The sequence below is a fragment of the Pseudophryne corroboree genome, chromosome 2, assembly GCF_028390025.1.
Source record: "Pseudophryne corroboree isolate aPseCor3 chromosome 2, aPseCor3.hap2, whole genome shotgun sequence".
NCBI lineage: Eukaryota > Metazoa > Chordata > Amphibia > Anura > Myobatrachidae > Pseudophryne > Pseudophryne corroboree.
The window spans coordinates 1,035,057,422-1,035,081,395 of NC_086445.1; the positions used below are offsets into that span (position 1 = coordinate 1,035,057,422).

General features: G+C 46.8%; 1 protein-coding gene across 1 annotated transcript in view; it reads right to left on the reverse strand.

Moving 5' to 3' along the window:
* Positions 1-4,353: 4,353 nt before the first annotated feature.
* GAP43 (growth associated protein 43) overlaps positions 4,354-23,974 on the reverse strand; it is a 67,685-nt gene continuing 48,064 nt past the window's right edge. The window contains exon 3 of the mRNA XM_063956779.1: positions 4,354-5,021. Coding sequence (XP_063812849.1) covers positions 4,933-5,021 — 89 coding nt within the window. The 3' untranslated portion in view covers positions 4,354-4,932. The remainder of the gene's footprint in view (positions 5,022-23,974) is intronic.

Genomic DNA, 23,974 nt, shown 5'->3' on the forward strand with positions numbered 1-23,974 from the left:
GAGAAGAGGACCGACCCTCGTGTGAACATAGGTAAGTATGTATGTTTGGCGGTGTGTATGTATGTGATAAACTTATACTTTCAAGGTGTGTGTCTCCTGTTTTTATTGGGGTATTTTTTTAGTAGTAGTACAACAGGTACCAGTGGGCCCGGTTTTCCACCGCATGCTGGTACTTGTGGTTCTCCAAGTACCAGCGTGCGGGGGAGGCTTGCTGGGACTTGTAGTACTGCTACTAAAAACAATATTCACATCTTTAAAAAAAGGCTATCAGCCCCCCATCCGCCGCCCTTGGATGGGGGGGGACAGCCTCGGGCTTCACCCCTGGCCCTTGGGTGGCTGGAGGGGGGGACCCTTTGATTTAAGGGGTTCCCACTCCTCCAGGGTACCCCGGCCAGGGGTGACTAGTTGGGTATGTAATTCCAGGGCCGCAGGGACCAATATAAGTGTCCCCCGTCTGTGGCATTATGTACCTGGCTAGTGGAGCCCGGTGCTGGTTTAAAAAATACGGGGGACCCCTACGCTTTTTGTCCCCCGTATTTTTGGAACCAGGACCAGGCACAGAGCCCGGTGCTGGTTGATTAAATATGGGGGAACCCCTGTCATTTTTTTCCCCATATTTTTTCAACCAGGACCGGCTCAAAGAGCCCGAGGCTGGTTTTGCTTAGGAGGGGGGACCCCACGCATTTTTAATTTTTATTTTTAACAATGTTTTTTTTTTACGAAAGGTGCACAATGAAGCCCAGCACAGATCTCACAGATCCGGCCGAGATTCATTGTGTTAATGTCGGCAGTGTTTTACAATTCACTCCCGTAAAACACTGCCAAAAAATACGAATGACATAGACATCGGAAAATACGAAAATGCAGAATACGACAGCTTAGTAAATTAGTCGTAATAAATTCAAAAAGTTGCAATTTTACACTTTCGATGTCATTCGTGTTTGAACTTTAACCTCATTCGGAAAAATACGAATTTTAGTAAATATACCCCTATGTTTCTACGTAGGTTACGCCCTATGTTCCTGCAGTATGTCAGCTGTACACCATGAATGTTACTTTTGTTGTTCTTCTTTCTATCAATATTATTTTCTTCTCCCCAGATATCTGTCATAGTTGCTGCGATCGGCATGGCGGTACACCAGAACCATGGCGGGCAAACTGGAACCATCAGATGCTGGCTGAATCAGAATTGACCTCAAACCTGATGGTTTGCATACAACTGTAATGGTGGGGGTACTGCGCATGCACTTCCTAAGCCGTTTGGGGTAGGGTGGGAATGGCGCCGGCAAGTGTTCCTGCAAGCGTGGTCATGTCTCGCCCAATTTTCTGGGGGTGCGTCTCTGGGAGTAACAGTGGATCGCAGAAGCTGGCAAGAGGCGTGGATTTACAGAAGACATTACAATAATTTAGCAGTAGTGGCTGCGACAACCATCACAGCTGCTACTCCACCACACACACCTTCTGAATCAGGCCACATAATCAATTCTGTATTATCTGTGTTAAACGCTGTTGGTGGAAGTGCAGGACAGTTGCTTCCAATAGTTCTGATGATATTACCTTGCTGATATTACTGAAAGACTCAGAATCTCCATATAACCAGCCATTAGTCCAATATCCCAAAGGAAGCCTTGGATCCTTTTCGTAAGTGCCTTCTAAAGAACTCAGTATTCATAAACATATAAATTCACTTTTGAGACCATTATTGTGAAGAATATGATGCAAAATAACTATGTAAAATGAAAAAATATATACATTTCTTCTAATAACTTTACGTTTCATTTAGAGATATTGGTGGTCATTCCGAGTTGTTCGCTAGCTGTTTTCGGTCGTTGCGCAGCGATCAGGCAAAAAAACGTCACTTCTGCGCATACGTATGCGGCGCAATGCACACGCGCGATGTACTTTCACAGCAGCAGTTTCACACAAGGTCTAGCGACGCTTTTCAGTCGCACTGCTGGCCGCAGAGTGATTGACAGGAAGTGGGTGTCTCTGGGAGGTAACTGACTGTTTCCCGGGAGTGTGTGGGAAAACGCAGGCGTGTCAGATACAAACGCAGGCGTGCCTGGGGAAATGCAGGCGTGGCTGGCCGAACGCAGGGCGTGTTTGTGACGTCAAAACAGGAACTAAACAGTCTGAAGTGATCGCTAGGTAGGAGTAAGTCTCGAGCTGCTCAGAAACGGCACAATCTTTTTTTGTAGCAGCGCTGCGATCCTTTCATTCGCACTTCTGCTATGCTAAGATACACTCCCAGAGGGCGGCGGCCTAGCGTTTGCACGGCTGCTAAAAGCAGCTAGTGAGCGAACAACTCGGAATGAAGGCCATTAACCCCAGGGCAGCCATCAGGTGGGGACTGAGGGGACTGGAGTCCCAGGCCCTTACAGAGTGGGGGCCCCACCCCTGCCTCCTACCACCAATACTTGTAGAGCTGCACCAGTCTGTGAATCAACAGCAGTCTAATGCGCATAGTGGATTTCTTAAAACAAGCCTTATCTGCGCATCAGCTCTTTGCAAACTGTTCCTTTAGATCCGGCACACTCCACCTATATGTAACATCACACGGGGGTGGAGCAGAGCAGCAGAATCTTTTAGTTTTTTTGGGAGGGCACCTGTCTATTTTGTCAGTCCAGAGCCCCACAATTTCTGTTGGCAGTTTGATGCATTTCGCCATCTGATCTTGAACATTAAATGGTGAAATGCACAAAAATGAACCCCCCCCCCAAAAAAAACATACTTACCTGTGTTTATTAAGTAGCACTTTTCTCAATAAATGCTCAACTTAAAAACGTATTTCTGCATTAGGCATACAGCCGACATACAAATGTGTATACTGAGGCTTCATAGTTTCTCTCAGTCACCCCGTGTACACTTTATTGCAAGCTTAAAGTAAAACCCACATCTATTTTTTCAAATTTGAATCTCAATGTATAATAATAACGGCGGGCTTTATAATGTATTACTAACTTTTTCTGTTGCCTTTTGGTGGAAGGATAATTACACATGGGAGGCTCTCTGCAATCTATGGACTGAAGATTTCACCGGACATGTCTGAAGTGAATTAGAACTGATTTCTTACATCCTACTCCAGGGGCCAATTAACAAATGAGTGGGGCGCCACTTGCACCAGCTGGGTGGCCGGGAAAACATGAACTGCTAAGGGTCCTTGCGAACCGCGTCGCTCACCCCTGCTTTATAGGATGTTTGGATGTTGTATGCTGCATTATTAATACCCTGCCATCTACGCGGTCGAGTCACATTATTATGACCACCTCCTACACGTGAAGTCGGCAGCGCGTAGCCCATGAAGTGCGTCACGTGACGTGTGCTGGCTTTGTGGGTGAAAGGCCGTCTGCACCTATCACTCGTTGCCGTCATAGGTAAAAGGGGAGATTTATCACAGTTGTATAAAGTGGTGATTATTGGCTCACGGGCCAATGGTGGCGGTATCTCTGACACAGCGCAGTTTGTGAACTGTACACGTGCTGCTGCGGTGAAGGTGTATCGTGACTGGACAAATGGCACCATTGCGAATAACCGGCGCGGAAACTGCGGAACACCACGCGCCATTGATGTCAGAGGTGATTGTCGGCTACGAAAGTGCGTGAGGGCCGACTATATAGTGGAGCAGCTCACCGTCACAATGAACCTGCGGGCTACCAGCCTGAAATGACAGTTCGGCCCGTCTAGCTGCTGTCCGTGCCGCACATGGCGGTGACTCTGGCTATTAGCTGGTGTCATAAATAATAATGTGACTCCACCATTTATTTCAGCATTGGAACATACTGCAAAGGACAGCACCAAGGACTGAACATCAATCTATTTATTATCTCTACCAAACGTCAGACCATACATTCGCAATATTCGCCGCAGAGTAATTGACATGATGTGGGCGTTTCTGGGTGTCAACTAACCGTTTTCAGGGAGTGTTCGGAAAAACGCAGGCGTGGCTGGGAGAATGCAGGCATGCCAGAAAAAACGCAGGCATGGCTGGGAGAACGCAGGGCGTGTTTGTGCCGTCAAATCCGGATCTGAACAGTCTGAAGTGATCGCAAGCGCAGAGTAGGTCTGGAGCTACTCTAAAACTGCACAATTTTTTTTGTAGCCGCTCTGCGATCCTTTCGTTCGCACTTCTGCTAAGCTAAGATACACTCCCAGAGGGCGGCGGCATAGCGTTTGCACGGCTGCTAAAAACTGCTAGCGAGCGAACAACTCGGAATGACCTCCTACAGTATATCCATTCCTCACACACACGGAGACCTAGGACAGGAGTACAATCAGAGACATCGGCAAACATCTTTCTGGAGGTGTCAACATCTGTTCAGCGAGCAGGACAAGAAAGACACACAGAGGACGGACGGCTGTATACGCTAATTGGCACATCGCTTTATTTTGGAAAACAAACTGTAGGGCGGGCTAATTATTATTATTATTTTGTTCGATAAGTTCATTCCATCACATTGAAGATAAACAAGAATTTAATAAAAAAACAAAAAACAAATAAATGAACGAGAAGTAACATAACGAAAAACAAAAATAGAAGACGCCTTTTGAAATTCACTGGATAGATTGGGAAACCCATTAGTTTAACGCAACATTGCACACAGCGTAACAGAGAGAAAGAGAGAGAAGAGCACAGGAGCTGGAATTAAACTCGGATACAGTGCAAGAGAATGTCCAAAATGAACCGGATTGGTCCGTACTTGAAAACTTGCCATAACAACACCAAGAAACACTTAGAATGTTTAAGCCACACTGTTGGACTGAAACTTTTTTTCCTGCCTTTTACATGTTCTGCCACACAGAGAAAGAGTAGGGGGGTAGTGAGGTGGAGGAGCCCACATGAGGAGCAGGAAGAGGGTCGCGGGGGGAGGGGGAGCCATAGGGTAGAACGTTGGAGTCCAAGAGGTGAGTAAGAGGGGAGACGTTTCATTCTGTTCAGGCATCTTCTTGGTCAGCCTTGCTCTCGTTACTGACGGCCTCTTCTTGTTGGGCACTTTCGCTAGGTTTGGTTCCATCTACGTCATCTGCAGAATAAACAGAATGAGACAGCGGTCAGCAAAATCCTTCTTTATGAATAGCACAAACAACTTAATCGCAGTCCACGTGGATGATAAATGATTAAAAAAACTTTTTTTTAAAAATCCTGTGTTGACCATATGTGCGTCGACAATTGTCATGTCGACATTTGACCATGTCGGCCTTAAGCACTGTCTACCTTTTACACGTTGACCTTTTGACCATCTCAACCTTTTGTATCTGTCGACATCATGCATTGTCGACCATATGGGGTCAATTTATAATCCGGAACCCCTTTTATAGTATACATGCTTAACACTACAGATGTGTCCTCATTTGCTCAAGGCGCACCAAATATCCCAGCTTGGGTCCTTGCGACATAGCCACGGCAAGTGTCCTTTTAAAAAAAAAAATATATTGTGTGTAATGCGTGCCACCAAAACATCAAGAAGCAAGAACTACATCGCTAGGGTACACTGATCGCTGGGACTTGCAGTTCTTGCACATCTGCACGTCACAGATCTGTTTAAAAAACGCTGCTGAATCTGCAACTTTGTACATACAGCAGCTTGCACTAATTCTTTTGAGACGAGAATCGCAACCAAGCGTCTCTGGTGCACTGTGAGTGGCTTTGTGTGAGGCTACGGGGCGAATAAGACGTAATACTTATGGGGAAAGTGCGCTGCGCTACCTGTGTCAGAGCCTCTCAGGGGTCTCGCGCTGTATGGAATAAAGAAGCTAGGTGTATAAAGACACAACTATAATGCATGCAGAAAGGCGTTTACTACAACTGGTGCAGAGGAAAAAGGTGCTGCATACTATAGCTGCCCATCACATCCTATCTGCACCAGGCAGAATTAGTTTAGTCACTGGATAGAAGAAAAATAATTTCATTGTCACTCCCACTAATGTCTCCACTGCCTTCCAAAGCTCTGCAGCCACTGGCTGCTCTATGGGGGTCATTCCGACCTGATCGCATGCTAGCTATTTTTTGCAGCGCTGCGATCAGGTCAAAACTCGGCAAAACTGCGCATGCGTATGCACCACAATGCGCAGGCGCGCCGTACGGGTACAAAGGGGATCGATGCTGGGCGATGGATTTAATGAAGAATCCATACGGACAGCTGATCGCAAGGAGATTGACATGAAGAAGGCGTTTGTGGGTGTCACCTGACATTTTCTGGGAGTGGTTGGAAAAACGCAGGCGTGTCCAAGCGTTTGCAGGGCGGATGTCTGACGTCAATTTCCGGGACCAGACAGGCTGAAGTGATCACAGCGGCTGAGTAAGTCCAGAGCTACTCAGAAACTGTATAAACTGTTTTTGTACCGCTCAGCTGCACATGCGTTCGCACACTTACAAAGCGAAAATACACTCCCCTATAGGCGGCGACTATCTGATCGCAGCGCAGCAAAACATAGCTAGCGAGCGATCAACTCGGAATGACCCCCTATGTGCACACAGTATACCCCCAATATTCTTATATACTGTAGTAACAGTGTATACAGTATTTCCTATTGGGATTGCTAACTGAACTATAGAATATAGAATATAGCAGAAGTGTAATCAGCTGCATTTACCAGAATAGTTGGGGGCAAATGTCTTGTTACGGTATGTGATTGTGTAGATCAGGGGTTCTCAAACTCGGTCCTCGGGAGCCCACACAGTGCATGTTTTGCAGGTAACCCAGCAGGTGCACAGGTGTATTAATTACTCACTGACACATTTTAAAAGGTCCACAGGTGGAGCTAATTATTTCACTTGCAATTCTGTGAGGAGACCTGCAAAACATGCACTGTGTGGGGTCCTGAGGACCGAGTTTGAGAACCTCTGGTGTAGATAGTTAGTAATTGTACCATAACCTGAACAACCTACATAAGAGCTAAAACAAAAACAAAAAAAGCCAAAAATACCCTAAGGGGGACATTTACTAAGCAGTGATAAGAGTGGAGAAGTTGCCCCATTAACCAATCAGCAGCTCTGTATCATTTTATAGTATGCAAATTATAAATGTCCCCCTAAGTACCACAGAGGAGGAGGCGTCTGCTGGTGAGAATGGACTGTGTTAGAACATGGCTGTGTTACAGGCGTACAGGATAGAAGTGTTTTATAGCAGAGATTTACTGCACCAACATAAGAGATTATTTACACTCAACGTTCCCGACAGATTCAGCATCTGGACGACACACGTCTACGCCCATGAACCAATTCTTCCAAAACACACACACAGAACTAGACAAGGCAGCTATTAACTTCCATCTGGGAATTGTGAATGGAGACATGTTCTTCTTCATTATATGCCATAAAAACACGGTAGGGGAGAATGCTTTGGGTTATCATGATGGAAAAGGCTTTAAAAAAATAATAAATATCTAGCTATATAATCTATCTATATATAAAGCTGAAAGTGACAAAAATGATGTCATCACATTGGAATGTAATGACAGTTGGTCTGATCCCTCCCACCAATGTCAGTGATGTCACTTTCTGAGATTACCCAAATAACACACATCTACAGTCTCCACACAATACTGTTATTTCCCATTCTTACACATCACACTACCTCATGACAACACAGACACTCCTAGTAATCACCCAATAACAACATCACAGCATTATCCACAACCAAACATGTATAACAGTATAAAAGAAAGAAAAAAAGGCACACCGGGGCGCACAGGCCACAGAGAGAATGAACATTGGCCCTCATTCCGAGTTGTTCGCTCGTTCTTTTTCATCGCATCGCAGTGAAAATCCGCTTAGTACGCATGCGCAATGTTCGCACTGCGACTGCGCCAAGTAACTTTACTATGAAGAAAGTATTTTTACTCACGGCTTTTTCTTCGCTCCGGCGATCGTAATGTGATTGACAGGAAATGGGTGTTACTGGGCGGAAACACGGCGTTTCAGGGGCGTGTGGCTGAAAACGCTACCGTTTCCGGAAAAAACGCAGGAGTGGCCGGGGAAACGGTGGGAGTGCCTGGGCGAACGCTGGGTGTGTTTGTGACGTCAACCAGGAACGACAAGCACTGAAATGATCGCACAGGCAGAGTAGGTCTGGAGCTACTCTGAAACTGCTAAGTAGTTAGTAATCGCAATATTGCGAATACATCGGTCGCAATTTTAAGAAGCTAAGATTCACTCCCAGTAGGCGGCGGCTTAGCGTGTGTAACTCTGCTAAATTCGCCTTGCGACCGATCAACTCGGAATGAGGGCCATTGTACATAACATACTGTATGAAATGTGCTATATAAATAAACATCGATTAATTCATTGATTGTAGAGGAGAAAAGATGAGAATGTCTCAAACAATACAAAAGAATAAATGAATAGAAGAAAAGTAATATATAGATAATCTAAATAATAAAATAAAGTGGTGATAAAAAAAAAAAAAGACAGAAGAGGGGAAAAGAGAGTAAGAGGGGGAGAAAGAGGAGATTATATATATATATATATATATATATATATTTATTTTTTCATTTTTTCCCCCTAAGGTCACATCAGTCTATCATCAAAAGAGATGAGTAATACCGCTTTTGCACTGAGCTTTTGACCCCGCTATGGCCGGGTTAATCCGGAACGTGGCTCGGTGAAAAAAGGGTTTACCCAGTTCCAGTGACTTGGGAATCCATCCTGGCTAGCTTGCAGGGTTGGTCCCGGGAAGGAGCTGGGTCACGGTGCAGTGAAAATGGCTAAGCCAGGTCGATGCGACCTGGCACCAGTTCTCTGCATAGACAGAGGTGGCACTTGGAGATCATCTGATCTTCAAATAGCATTGAATCCTCCAAACCACTTTTAGATTCAGGTGGTCCCCAGGTACCCTGTATTTAATGTGTACAAGGATTGAGGTGATCCACAAAAAGGTTTTGGGATCCTTTGCTAATGGGGTGGGGTGAAGTACTCCTGACTCTGTTGAAGGGTTTGCAGTAGAAAAATGTCTTATAGGTACTGTGTGCACGCGCACCGATAAAATGGGTGTGACCAAATGCCACATGGGGCGTGACCAATGAAAATGGGGGCATGATACACATATGGGGGGGGGGGGGGCAGACACACTTATGACACCAACAGTGCCAGATACACATATACCCCCAGTGCCAGATACGGCCCCACCGTGCCAGATATGCTCCTACAGTGCCAGATGCACAGATGCCCCACAGTGCTAGATACACAAATGCCCCCAGTAGTGCCATATATGCCCCCACAGTGCCAGATACACATTGCCCCAGAGTGTCAGATACCCATTGCCCCAGAGTGCCAGATACATATATGCCCCCACAGTGCCAGATACACATATGCCCCCAGAGCGCCAGATACACATATGCCCACAGAGTGTCAGATATGCCCCCACAGTGTCAGATACACATGCCCCCACAGTGCCAGTTATACATGCCCCCACAGTGCCAGATACACATATGCCCATAGAGTGCCAGATATGCCCCCACAGTGTCAGATATGCCCCCACAGTGTCAGATATACATGCCCTCACAGTGCCAGTTATACATGCCCCCACAGTGCCAGATACACATATGCCCCCACAGTACAAGATATGCCCCCAGTGCCAGATATGCCCCTACAGTGCCAGATACACATGCCCCCACAGTGCCAGATACACATGCCTCCACAGTGCCAGATATGCCCCAGCAGTGCAACTCACCGTTGTTGCTCTTGACTGGGGCTGGCAATATACTCTGCTGCTAGCCTGCTACTGGGGAGAGGATTGCGCAGCACGCGCTCCTCCTGTCCCTCTCCTACCATCAGTCCAGTCTCCTGAACTGGCGCCGGTCCGTGAGCCAATCAGAGCTCACGGTCCGGAAGCAGCGGCTCCTGATTGGCTGCCAGTCCGCGAGCAGTGATTGTCTCACGAACCGGCTCAGTGCACGCCGCCGGCGCTGCCAGACTCAGGAGACTCGCAGGCAGGAGAGGCTCATGCTGCGCTCTCCTCTCTCCAACACCCGGTGTCTGCAAGGTGGCGGCCCGGCAGTACGGCGCACCTGCTGGGATTTTCTTACAAGTATGTTGTACCGCCCCGTTCCGCCATACTTGCAGCACTGAGGGTTTATGAACCTGATAGTGGCTGTTCCTGATGTACCTGATTTCTTAAACCCAGAGGAAAGTAACACATTCTAATCCCTTTCAGGTGAACCAGTCAGTTTTATTTTTTTATTCAAAACTAAAGTCATTGTTTTACTAGATGGAAATCAAAAAAGAAGAATAACTTGATTAGGTGATTAAATTGCCAACAGCTGAACTATTACGTTAACGGCTTTCATTGTTTTTGGAAACTAAATGCAGAATATTATCTTATCTGTAATCCAAGCCCGAGTACACCCGCTGGAGACTAAACATCCCAGAAATATTGGGAGGAAAAAACTCTGACAGAGTAATGGACGTGCACGTGGGATGAACTTAAAGTGGCCATTTATATCGACTTTCATTCATGTCACTATTGCCCTTATAACTTCTACTCTCCAGCAATGTCATGACCTGGAATTAAATACAGGTTGAGTATCCCATATCCAAATATTCCGAAATACGGAATATTCCGAAATACGGACTTTTTTGAGTGAGAGTGAAATAATGAAACCTTTGTTTTTTGATGGCTCAATGTACACAAACTTTGTTTATCACACAAAGTTATTAGAAATATTGTATTAAATGACCTTCAGGCTGTGTATATAAGGTGTATATGAAACATAAATGAGTTGTGTGAATGTACACACACTTTGTTTAATGCACAAAGTTGTAAAAAAAATATTGGCTAAAATGACCTTCAGGCTGTGTGTATAAGGTGTATATGAAACATAAATGTATTCTGTGCTTAGATTTAGGTCCCATCACCATGATATCTCATTATGGTATGCAATTATTCCATAATACGGAAAAATCCGATATCCAAAATACCTCTGGTCCCAAGCATTTTGGATAAGGGAGACTCAACCTGTATAAGATTGGCTGGAGGTGTGAAAACTGTGGAGAGTGGGCAGCAGGGCTAGGAGCCCAGGAGGAAAAGTTAGAGAGAAGGTGCAATGTCACAGATACAAAGGAAGAGGGTGCAGCATTAAAATGATCAGTAAAATATTGTTATGTGCTCTGTGAAATGTGGCTGAATATGGTGCTGGCAATTTACGTATACAGTGATGGTGTAATTCTCAGGTTATCGCTTTTCTTACATACACAGTGTGGAACCCTGTATTGTGTGTCTTTTACAGCACTAATTTTACTTTGATCGATAGTTGCATCATACTTGGGTAACATAGTATGATGAAACGGAGAAGTAGATTGATAAAAACAGTATATGACATATAATTTGGCAAAGAAATAGAGGCATAATTACAAAAAAACTGCTCCCAAGGTGCAATCCTGCTCCCATGGTGCAATCCTGCTCCCAAGGTGCAAACCTGCTCCCAAGGTGCAATCCTGCTCCCAAGGTGCAATCCACTGTATCTTTTAAAGCTTTGTTATGTGCTACAAAGGATGTTCATCCACCAAGTTATCAATTAATATCTATGCAACACATGTGTTGCACATTCAGTGGCAGATGCAGAGATGAATACATGTAGCCTGTAATTGCTCTTGCAGTGCATGCACTGAACTAAGTGTGTATTTCTGCCAAATGCATCCATGCGGCTCCACGTGAAGATGGAAAAGAAAAGCATATGGCCGCAGCTGCATACACTTGGTCTTGGCGTATGCGCAGTGCAGAAAGCCGCAAGATAAACTCTACAAATGGACCCACATTCAGCTCTGCATCGGCACGTTGCAGAACATTTTATTAGTAGAGACCAGAAGTTTTTTTTTACATTGGATGCTAAGGGGTTAATAAGATTTTTTTTTAATAAAAGCACATAGATTTGATTGTAAAGCTCTGCACCATTGAAGGTTCATGCTAAAAATACGATAAATTGTGTAATCATGTTTAATCAACGTTTTTACGACCAAAAATCATATAATACATTAGCAATCTGCAATACATAATAAACAGCCTGCAATTATAATAGGCAGATTATTGAAGGTTTGTAAATGAACCTTTTCCAAGCTTGGCAAGTTTATATATAATGTATAGATATAGATTCTGGAGGAACAAATCTGTCCCTGCGGCACTGTTCAGTGGAAAATCATCCAGGACCTTTGCCGTAAGCATGTGGCTCTAAAACCCCCCCAAACAGCCGCTTTGTCCCATTCATGTGCAGTATAGAGCAGAGATCAGATGCTAGTGTCCATCCAATTATGTCCTTAACGCGTTTCAGTGTCTGTGATCAACGCTTTCATCAGAAGGTTACTTACAGCGCCTATACTTTATGTATCACTCTATATACCTTCTGATGAACTGCTGGCCATGGACACAGAAATGCGCCAAGAAAAACTAATGCTGAGTAAACACCTGACCGACCGACAGGCCAACTGAGTGACCCGCTGACTGAATGACCGGTTTGGTTAGCTATACACACCAATCGGGGTCACTCAATATGTCTGGACAGGCTGCCTACTCAGAAGATGGGCGCGGTGATAGCCTCTCACCCGGCCACTTCATTACACTGCCTATGCCAGTGACCGCTGATGGTGGCACACCGCTTAGCAGCGAGCATCGCTACAATGCTAAACTGCAGACAAAACTGCACATTTCTACAGTACAGAGCAATAAGGTTTCTGACCAATGCAGGCAACAGCACAATACACAGAGAGAAGGGAACCGCTGTCACAATGTGCCTGTATAGGTCTATTGGCTTATATAGGAAATATACTCCTGTCCTGTGCTCCCATACAGCAGGAGGCACCATGCTCATAGGAGGATCCTGTCCTGTGCTCCCATATAGCAGGAGGCACAGCGCTCATAGGAGGCTCCCGTCCTGTGCTCCCATACAGCAGGAGGCACCACACTCATAGGAGGCTCCCATATAGCAGGAGGCACCGCGCTCATAGGAGGCTCCCGTCCTGTGCTCCCATACAGCAGGAGGCACCACACTCATAGGAGGCTCCCGTCCTGTGCTCCCATACAGCAGGAGGCACCACGCTCATAGGAGGCTCCTGTCCTGTGCTCCCATATAGCAGGAGGAACAGCGCTCATAGGAGGCTCCCGTCCTGTGCTCCCATACAGCAGGAGGCACCACACTCATAGGAGGCTCCCATATAGCAGGAGGCACCGCGCTCATAGTAGGCTCTCATATAGCAGGAGGCACCATGCTCATAGGAGGCTCCCGTCCTATGCTCCCATACAGCAGGATGCACCACACTCATAGGAGGCTCCCATACAGCAGGAGGCACCGCGCTCATAGGAGGCTCCCGTACAGCAGGAGGCACCGCGCTCATAGGAGGCTCCCGTCCTGTGCTCCCATACAGCAGGAGGCACCACACTCATAGGAGGCTCCCATATAGCAGGAGGCACTGCGCTCATAGGAGGCTCCCATACAGCAGGAGGCACCGCGCTCATAGGAGGCTCCCGTCCTGTGCTCACATATAGCAGGAGGCACCACGCTCATAGGAGGCTCCCGTCCTGTGCTCACATACAGCAGGAGGCACCACGCTCATAGGAGGCTCCCGCCCTGTGCTCCCATATAGCAGGAGGCACAGCGCTCATAGGAGGCTCCCATATAGCAGTAGGCACCACGCTCATAGGAGGCTCCCGTCCTGTGCTCACATACAGCAGGAGGCACCACGCTCATAGGAGGCTCCCGTCCTGTGCTCACATACAGCAGGAGGCACCACGCTCATAGGAGGATCCTGTCCTGTGCTCCCATATAGCAGGAGGCACAGCGCTCATAGGAGGCTCCCGTCCTGTGCTCCCATACAGCAGGAGGCACCACACTCATAGGAGGCTCCCATATAGCAGGAGGCACCGCGCTCATAGGAGGCTCCCGTCCTGTGCTCCCATACAGCAGGAGGCACCACACTCATAGGAGGCTCCCGTCCTGTGCTCCCATATAGCAGGAGGCACCGCGCTCATAGGAGGCTCCTGTCCTGTGCTCCCATACAGCAGGAGGCACCGCGCTCATAGGAGTCTCCCGTCCTGTGCTCCCATATAGCAGGACGCACCACACTCATAGGAGGCTCCTGTCCTGTGATCCCATATAGCAGGAGGAACAGCGCTCATAGGAGGCTCCCGTCCTGTGCTCCCATACAGCAGGAGGCACCACACTCATAGGAGGCTCCCATATAGCAGGAGGCACCGTGCTCATAGGAGGCTCCCATCCGGTGCTCCCATACAGCAGGAGGCACCGCACTCATAGGAGGCTCCCATATAGCAGGAGGCACAGCGCTCATAGTAGGCTCCCATATAGCAGGAGGCACAATGCTCATAGGAGGCTCCCGTCCTATGCTCACATACAGCAGGATGCACCACACTCATAGGAGGCTCCCATACAGCAGGAGGCACTGCGCTCATAGGAGGCTCCCGTACAGCAGGAGGCACCGCGCTCATAGGAGGCTCCCGTCCTGTGCTCCCATACAGCAGGAGGCACCACACTCATAGGAGGCTCCCATATAGCAGGAGGCACTGCGCTCATAGGAGGCTCCCATACAGCAGGAGGCACCGCGCTCATAGGAGGCTCCCGTCCTGTGCTCACATATAGCAGGAGGCACCACGCTCATAGGAGGCTCCCGTCCTGTGCTCCCATACAGCAGGAGGCACCGCGCTCATAGGAGGCTCCCGTCCTGTGCTCCCATACAGCAGGACGCACCACACTCATAGGAGGCTCCTGTTCTGTGCTCCCATATAGCAGGAGGAACAGCGCTCATAGGAGGCTCCCGTCCTGTGCTCCCATACAGCAGGAGGCACCACACTCATAGGAGGCTTCCATATAGCAGGAGGCACCGCGCTCATAGGAGGCTCCCATCCTGTGCTCCCATACAGCAGGAGGCACCGCACTCATAGGAGGCTCCCATATAGCAGGAGGCACAGCGCTCATAGTAGGCTCCCATATAGCAGGAGGCACCATGCTCATAGGAGGCTCCCGTCCTATGCTCCCATACAGCAGGATGCACCACACTCATGGGAGGCTCCCATACAGCAGGAGGCACTGCGCTCATAGGAGGCTCCCGTACAGCAGGAGGCACCGCGCTCATAGGAGGCTCCCGTCCTGTGCTCCCATACAGCAGGAGGCACCACACTCATAGGAGGCTCCCATATAGCAGGAGGCACTGCGCTCATAGGAGGCTCCCATACAGCAGGAGGCACCGCGCTCATAGGAGGCTCCCCTCCTGTGCTCACATATAGCAGGAGGCACCACGCTCATAGGAGGCTCCCGCCCTGTGCTCCCATATAGCAGGAGGCACAGCGCTCATAGGAGTCTCTTATATAGCAGGAGGCACCACGCTCATAGGAGGCTCCCCTCCTTTGCTCCCATACAGCAGGAGGCACCACACTCATAGGAGGCTCCCATACAGCAGGAGGCACCGCGCTCATAGGAGGCTCCGATACAGCAGGAGGCACCGCGCTCATAGGAGGCTCCCATCCTCTGCTCCCATATTCATCAGTGAACAGTACCGCCCGGCAGGACTGCGGCAGGAATGAGACATGTCACATAACATAAGATAATCAGACAGACATTCCCGCCTGGCCTAATTGTTTTATATATTTTCATTTGTCAAGTTAAAAATACTTTTATTCCACTTGTTCGTCAGAAGCTATCACCCTGGGACAGAAATATGAGTGCTGTGTGAACAGTACCCAGGGCTGTGAATGTAAGGGCATGACGCCAAGAGGGACCCGCGATGCTCATCGTCTAGACAACAGATGCACGGTTGCCGTAGAAACCTGCCACCTCCGCTGGTGGACCAGCTTCATGTCCCTGAGAGGAGGCTCAGCGCTGACAGGATGCGCCCGTCCTCTTCTCCCTACAGGGTCTCCTGCAACTTCAAGGGGAAAGAAAAACACATTTCTGGTGACAGATTGTAATCCTTCCTTACAATATTGCAGCATCACTCTCTCTCTCTTCTCTGAAGTGTTCCTGTTGCCCTCACCCAGTGGAGGAAGCCATTTTGTTGAGGCCTGTATAATCAAAAGGAAATCACTGAGACATGAAGTACTTAGGGGCCTATTCATCATTCCTTAGGGTAGGAGAAAATATCATTTAGATTCAGGGGCGCATCAAGAGAGCAGGAGGCCCGTGTGCAGACTCCCTCCGGGTCCCCTTCCTCTCTAGCCAGCAGAGCAATAGATTCTGTGCACTAGGGTCACTAGGAGATCCTAGCTCTGTGCCAGAGTCTAGCACGCAAGCTCAAGCCTCCGAGAAAATGGTGCAGCGGCCATAATCCCTTGATTTTACTACTGCGCAAGCTGTGGTTTCTACGGCGCTGCTGCTGCTAACGTGGGAGTCTGGAGAGTAAAAGTGGGTGCAGGGTCTGCAATGTTGGCCTTCATGGAGAGGGGCACAGGGGGGGGCTGCAGAGAACAGTTACAACTTTCTGGAAACAAATATCAGCATCCCATCGCTACTCTCTATCATGGCTCACGTTCTTCAGTTACAGGAGGGGTATATATATATGAAGCCCAGGTCGTGACCATGCTCACATTATCATTATATTACTACTGAAGTACAGCAACATATCAAACGTCTGATCTTGCCAAGTGTCGCCTATTTTTTACACTCTTAAACCCAGGGCCGGCGACAGGGAAGTGGTCAAAGGGGACACCTGTAGCGGGCTCCAAGAATTAGAGGGGACCCAAGGGCTGATTACTAAGCGACAGAGCAGCGGCACAATAAACCCCACAGAGAATTTGCCGGTGCAAGCCATGTCAATCTGGGTCCTCTCTCTGTGTGAAAGGGTCAACCCACGTCCAAATTGCCGGGGCTTAAACCCTGCTCACTACGGAGGTTATTGCTGGGTCTTACCTAGGTGACCTGCTGTCTAATAATACCCTTTTCAGACCAAAACTCTGGGTCTGATCTGGGATTTGGAACACGGTATTAAGCTGAGTCAGACCCAGGATAGACCCGTTCACACTGCGGCTCCAACCTGGGCTATGCCGGGGGGTGGCACTGTTCACACAGCACATGGGTGTTAAGCCTACTTACCAACATTGAATTTCTCCTCTCCGGGAGAAGCCCAGATTCGGGCTGTGACATCAGCAAGCCCCGCCTCGCATCCGGAAAACACAGCGATTCGCGGGTCTGCGGGAAGGGTGAAGGGCTAAAATGACGCGATTCACGTTATTTTAACCCGTTCCCCACTCCACGGACCCACGAACATGGGAGAGAATCTCTCCATCCTGCCTGCAACACTAGGATGCGAGCAGCATGTGGGAGACATGCCTACTCTTCCGGGGGTGTGGGGGGCTACCCCAAAAAACGGGAGCCTCCTGCAGCTTCCGGGAGAGTAGGCAAGTATGGTGTTAAGTTAACTCCCCTGCCGACTCTTGGAGATGAACGGACTCAGGTTACCCTGAAAACACGCTGGCTATGGAGCGGGCGGGCCACTGGCGGGGGATGTCATTAGGGAGCTGCACAGATGCAGACACAATGCCACGCCGGAAGGAGAAGGGAGATCAGGGAGCTGCTGGCAATCAGCGGGCAGGAGGAGATCCGCAGACAAATCACCGTCACGGTGAAAGATGCCACAGTCTATTCCAGCATAGCCAAGATACTCACAACCAGGTGGCGCCACCTCCATGCCTGCTGGTAGAATTCAATATAGATGAAATGCAGGCCAATAACAGGGCTCGCCTCCTGAGACTGTACCGGAGTCTGGAATTGTCCCTCTCCACCAGAATCTGGACCCTTATCCTCTTGAGACAGCACTGCGCCAGGTAGCACTGCGTAAGCTGCCGCATCAGGCGCTCGTATGCTGCAGACAACAGCACAGAATAGCAATAAGCCAGGAACTCAGAGCTGGTTACCCGTCTGCCATGATTACTGCAATGCACTGAGCAGCACCACCCGCCTATGACCTCATATCTGTGTGCCCATACACAGTCCATTTCTTATGTCACAGTATATTGCAGGGTTTAGTGTGAAAGGGGTGCAGGAGCTAAAACCCGGGTCCCAGCTGCAGTGTTAAAGGGGTGCAGGAGCTAAAACCCGGGTCCCAGCTGCAGTGTTAAAGGGGTGCAGGAGCTAAAACCCGGGTCCCAGCTGCAGTGTTAAAGGGGTGCAGGAGCTAAAACCCGGGTCCCAGCTGCAGTGTTAAAGGGGTGCAGGAGCTAAAACCCGGGTCCCAGCTGCAGTGTGAAAGGGGTGCAGGAGCTAAAACCCGGGTCCCAGCTGCAGTGTTAAAGGGGTGCAGGAGCTAAAACCCGGGTCCCAGCTGCAGTGTTAAAGGGGTGCAGGAGCTAAAACCCGGGTCCCAGCTGCAGTGTGAAAGGGGTGCAGGAGCTAAAACCCGGGTCCCAGCTGCAGTGTTAAAGGGGTGCAGGAGCTAAAACCCGGGTCCAACTCGAGTTCAATAACCCTGGGAAAAAAGGCGTGTAGCCCCGGTTTCTGTCTGACTGAATATATAACACTGATCATAAATCTGCTGTCACTGATTATATAACACTGATCACACAGCTGCTTTCACTAGTTATATAACACTGATCATAAAACTGCCTTCATTGATTTTGTAACACTGATCATAAAAATGCTTTCACTGATTATATAACGCTGATCATAAAACTGCTTTCACTAATTATATAATACTAGCTGATGTGCCCGGTTTCACCCGGGTAAAGGTTTGCTGGGTGGAACATTTTAACCCTTTCCCCCACCCCTCAGGAGTCAAATTTCAAAAAATAACTGCTTAGTGGGAGGCTGCAAATAACTGTCACAGTTGCCAGACAGCCCAGCAGGTCACATGTTCCAGGTCACCCAGCAGGTGCACAGGAAAATCTGCATCGGGAGTGTAACTATTCATCTCCGCGACCCCGAACACTATGGATTTTTACATGTCACCCTCTTCCTACCCCTACCTTTAGGGGTGCTAGGGGTGTCTTAACTGGGGTGTCATGCTGATGGGGGCTGAACTTGGACTTAAACGGCATCGGGAGTGTCACTATTCATCTCCGACACCCCGAAAACTATGGAATTTTACATGTCACCCCTTTCCCACCCCCTATGGGTGCTAGGGGTGTCTTACCCCAAAGTATTTTTTTCCATATTGTAAGTGATATGTGTACCAAGTTTGGTGTGGTGGAACACACACACACACACACACACACACACACACACACACACACACCCACCCACACACACACACACACGTCCATTTTTATATATATAGATTAATCAGAAAACTGCTTTTGCTGATTATACTGTATGTCACTAATGGTAAAACTGCTTTCACTGATTATATAACACTGATAATATAACTGTTTTCACTGTTTATATAACACTGATAATATAACTGCTTATACTGATTATATACTGTAACACTAATCATAAAACTGCTTTCACTTATTAAAACACTGAATACAAAGCGGCTTTCACCGATTACAGTACTATAAAACACTAATCGGAAAATTGCTTTCACTGAATATATAACACTAATCTTAAAACTGCTTTCACTAATTACATAAACTGATCGTAAAACTGCTTTCACTGATTATATAAACTGATCGTAAAACTGCTTTCACTGATTATATAAACTGATCGTAAAACTGCTTTCACTAATTACATAAACTGATCGTAAAACTGCTTTCACTGATTATATAAACTGATCGTAAAACTGCTTTCACTGATTATATAAACTGATCGTAAAACTGCTTTCACTGATTATATAAACTGATCGTAAAACTGCTTTCACTGATTATATAAACTGATCGTAAAACTGCTTTCACTGATTATATAAACTGATCGTAAAACTGCTTTCACTGATTATATAAACTGATCGTAAAACTGCTTTCACTGATTATATAAACTGATCGTAAAACTGCTTTCACTTGTAACACTGATCACAAAACTGCTTTTACCGATTACAGTATAAAACATTGGCCCTCATTCCGAGTTGATCGGTCGCAAGGCGAATTTAGCAGAGTTACACACGCTAAGCCTACGCCTACTGGGAGTGTATCTTAGCTTCTTAAAATTGCGACCGATGTATTCGCAATATTGCGATTACAAACTACTTTGCAGTTTCTGAGTAACATCAACCTTACTCTGCCTGTGCGATCAGTTCAGTGCTTGTCGTTCCTGGTTTGACGTCACAAACACACCCAGCGTTCGCCCAGCCACTCCTCCGTTTCTCCAGCCACTCCTGCGTTTTTTCCGGAAACGGTAGCGTTTTCATCCACACGCCCATAAAACGCCGTGTTTCCGCCCAGTAACACCCATTTCCTGTCAATCACATTACGATCGCCGGAGCGATGAAAAAGCCGTGAGTAAAAATACTATCTTCATTGTTAAATTACTTGGCGCAGTCGCAGTGCGAATATTGCGCATGCGTACTAAGCGGATTTTCATTGCGATGCGATGAAAAATACCGACCGATCAACTCGGAATGAGGGCCACTAATCATAAAATTGCTTTCACTGATTACTGTATATAACACTGATCATAAAACTGCTTTCACTGATTATATTACACTGATCGTAAAACTGCTTTCACTGATTATATAACATTGATCATAAACTGTTTTCACTGTTTATATAACACTGATAATATAACTGCTTTCACTGAATATATAACACTAATCTTAAAACTGCTTTCACTAATTACATAAACTGATCGTAAAACTGCTTTCACTAATTACATAAACTGATCGTAAAACTGCTTTCACTGATTATATAAACTGATCGTAAAACTGCTTTCACTGATTATATAAACTGATCGTAAAACTGCTTTCACTGATTATATAAACTGATCGTAAAACTGCTTTCACTGATTATATAAACTGATCGTAAAACTGCTTTCACTGATTATATAAACTGATCGTAAAACTGCTTTCACTGATTATATAAACTGATCGTAAAACTGCTTTCACTTGTAACACTGATCACAAAACTGCTTTTACCGATTACAGTATAAAACATTGGCCCTCATTCCGAGTTGATCGGTCGCAAGGCGAATTTAGCAGAGTTACACACGCTAAGCCTACGCCTACTGGGAGTGTATCTTAGCTTCTTAAAATTGCGACCGATGTATTCGCAATATTGCGATTACAAACTACTTTGCAGTTTCTGAGTAACATCAACCTTACTCTGCCTGTGCGATCAGTTCAGTGCTTGTCGTTCCTGGTTTGACGTCACAAACACACCCAGCGTTCGCCCAGCCACTCCTCCGTTTCTCCAGCCACTCCTGCGTTTTTTCCGGAAACGGTAGCGTTTTCATCCACACGCCCATAAAACGCCGTGTTTCCGCCCAGTAACACCCATTTCCTGTCAATCACATTACGATCGCCGGAGCGATGAAAAAGCCGTGAGTAAAAATACTATCTTCATTGTTAAATTACTTGGCGCAGTCGCAGTGCGAATATTGTGCATGCGTACTAAGCGGATTTTCATTGCGATGCGATGAAAAATACCGACCGATCAACTCGGAATGAGGGCCACTAATCATAAAATTGCTTTCACTGATTACTGTATATAACACTGATCATAAAACTGCTTTCACTGATTATATTACACTGATCGTAAAACTGCTTTCACTGATTATATAACATTGATCATAAACTGTTTTCACTGTTTATATAACACTGATAATATAACTGCTTTCACTGATTACAAAATACTAATCACAAAACTGCTTTCACTGATTATAAAACTGCTTTCACATAAATCTGATGTCACTCACTATAAAACATTAATAATAAATCTGATATCACTTATTTTGAAACACTAAATATATTGTAATAAAGCTCAGAAACAGAGGGGCATAACCAGACCTTTGTGGGCCCCATAGCAGCATATTGGAGGGACCCCTGTTCCTATGCTTTTTGAGAGACACTTCTCTGCAGCATTTATTAATATTATGCCCCATAGTAGTGCCCTAGTTCATATTATACCCCATAGTAGTGTCTAGGTTTAAATGATGTCACATTACGCCACAGAGTGTCCCCAATTCACATTATGAGTTTATGACATAGTGTCCCCAGATCACATTATGCCACATTGCAGTGCCTCCTGTTCATATTATGCCACATTGCAGTGCCTCCTGTTCATATTGTGCCACATTGCAGTGCCTCCTGTTCATATTATGCCACATTGCAGTGCCTCCTGTTCATATTGTGCCACATTGCAGTGCCTCCTGTTCATATTATGCCACATTGCAGTGCCTCCTGTTCATATTATGCCACATTGCAGTGCCTCCTGTTCATATTATGCCACATTGCAGTGCCTCCTGTTCATATTGTGCCACATTGCAGTGCCTCCTGTTCATATTGTGCCACATTGCAGTGCCTCCTGTTCATATTATGCCACATTGCAGTGCCTCCTGTTCATATTATGCCACATTGCAGTGCCTCCTGTTCATATTGTGCCACATTGCAGTGCCTCCTGTTCATATTGTGCCACATTGCAGTGCATCCTGTTAATACTGTACCATATTAGCGTGCCCTCCAGTTATGATTATGTAACCTTATAATGCCCTCCACACAGAGGCACTTGCGCGAATCACCAGAAAAAGTTCCCAGCAATTTCTGTAGCTCTGGAGCCCGCTCCGAGCTGACAGAGTGGTAAGTATAATTGAATGGGTGCAGAATGTGTGGTGTGGGGGCCCCAGGGGCCCATGTACGCTGTACACCTTGCACCCATTATAGACATGCCAGTGCCTCCACATTATAGTGCCCAGTTTTACTTATTCTGTGGCATTGTGGTGCCCTTCACATTACAATGAGCAGATCAGATTACAGTGGCCTCCAGTTCATATTGTGACACATTACAGTGGCCTCCAGTTCATATTGTGACACATTACAGTGGCCTCCAGTTCATATTATGCCACATTACAGTGGCCTCCAGATCTTATTGTGTCACATTACAGTGGCCTCCAGTTCATATTGTGTCACATTACAGTAGCCTCCAGTTCATATTGTGTCACATTACAGTGGCCTCCAGTTCATATTGTGCCACATTACAGTGGCCTCCAGTTCATATTGTGTCACATTACAGTGGCCTCCAGTTCATATTGTGTCACATTACAGTGGCCTCCAGTTCATATTGTGCCACATTACAGTGGCCTCCAGTTCATATTGTGTCACATTACAGTGGCCTCCAGTTCATATTGTGTCACATTACAGTGGCCTCCAGTTCATATTGTGACACATTACAGTGGTCTCCAGTTCATATTGTGACACATTACAGTGGCCTCCAGTTCATATTGTGTCACATTACAGTGGCCTCCAGTTCATATTGTGACACATTACAGTGGCCTCCAGTTCATATTGTGACACATTACAGTGGCCTCCAGTTCATATTGTGTCACATTACAGTGGCCTCCAGTTTATATTGTGACACATTACAGTGGCCTCCAGTTCATATTGTGACACATTACAGTGGCCTCCAGTTCATATTGTGTCACATTGCAGTGGCCTCCAGTTCATATTGTGTCACATTACAGTGGCCTCCAGTTCATTTTGTGTCACATTACAGTGGCCTCCAGTTCATATTGTGTCACATTACAGTGGCCTCCAGTTCATATTGTGTCACATTACAGTGGCCTCCAGTTCATATTGTGCCACATTACAGTGGCCTCCAGTTCATATTGTGCCACATTACAGTGGCCTCCAGTTCATACTGTGCCACATTATATTGTCCTCCAATTCATATTATGCCACATTACAGTGGCCTTCAGTACATATTATGCCACATTACAGTGGCCTCCAGTTCATATTGTGCCACATTACAGTGGCCTCCAGTTCATATTGTGCCACATTACAGTGGCCTCCAGATCTTATTGTGCCATATTACAGTGCCCTCCAGTTCTTATTGTGCCACATTACAGTGCCCTCCAGTTCTTATTGTGCCACATTACAGTGCCCTCCAGTTCTTATTGTGCCACATTACAGTGCCCTCCAGTTCATATTGTGCCACATTACAGTGCCCCCCAGATCTTATTGTGC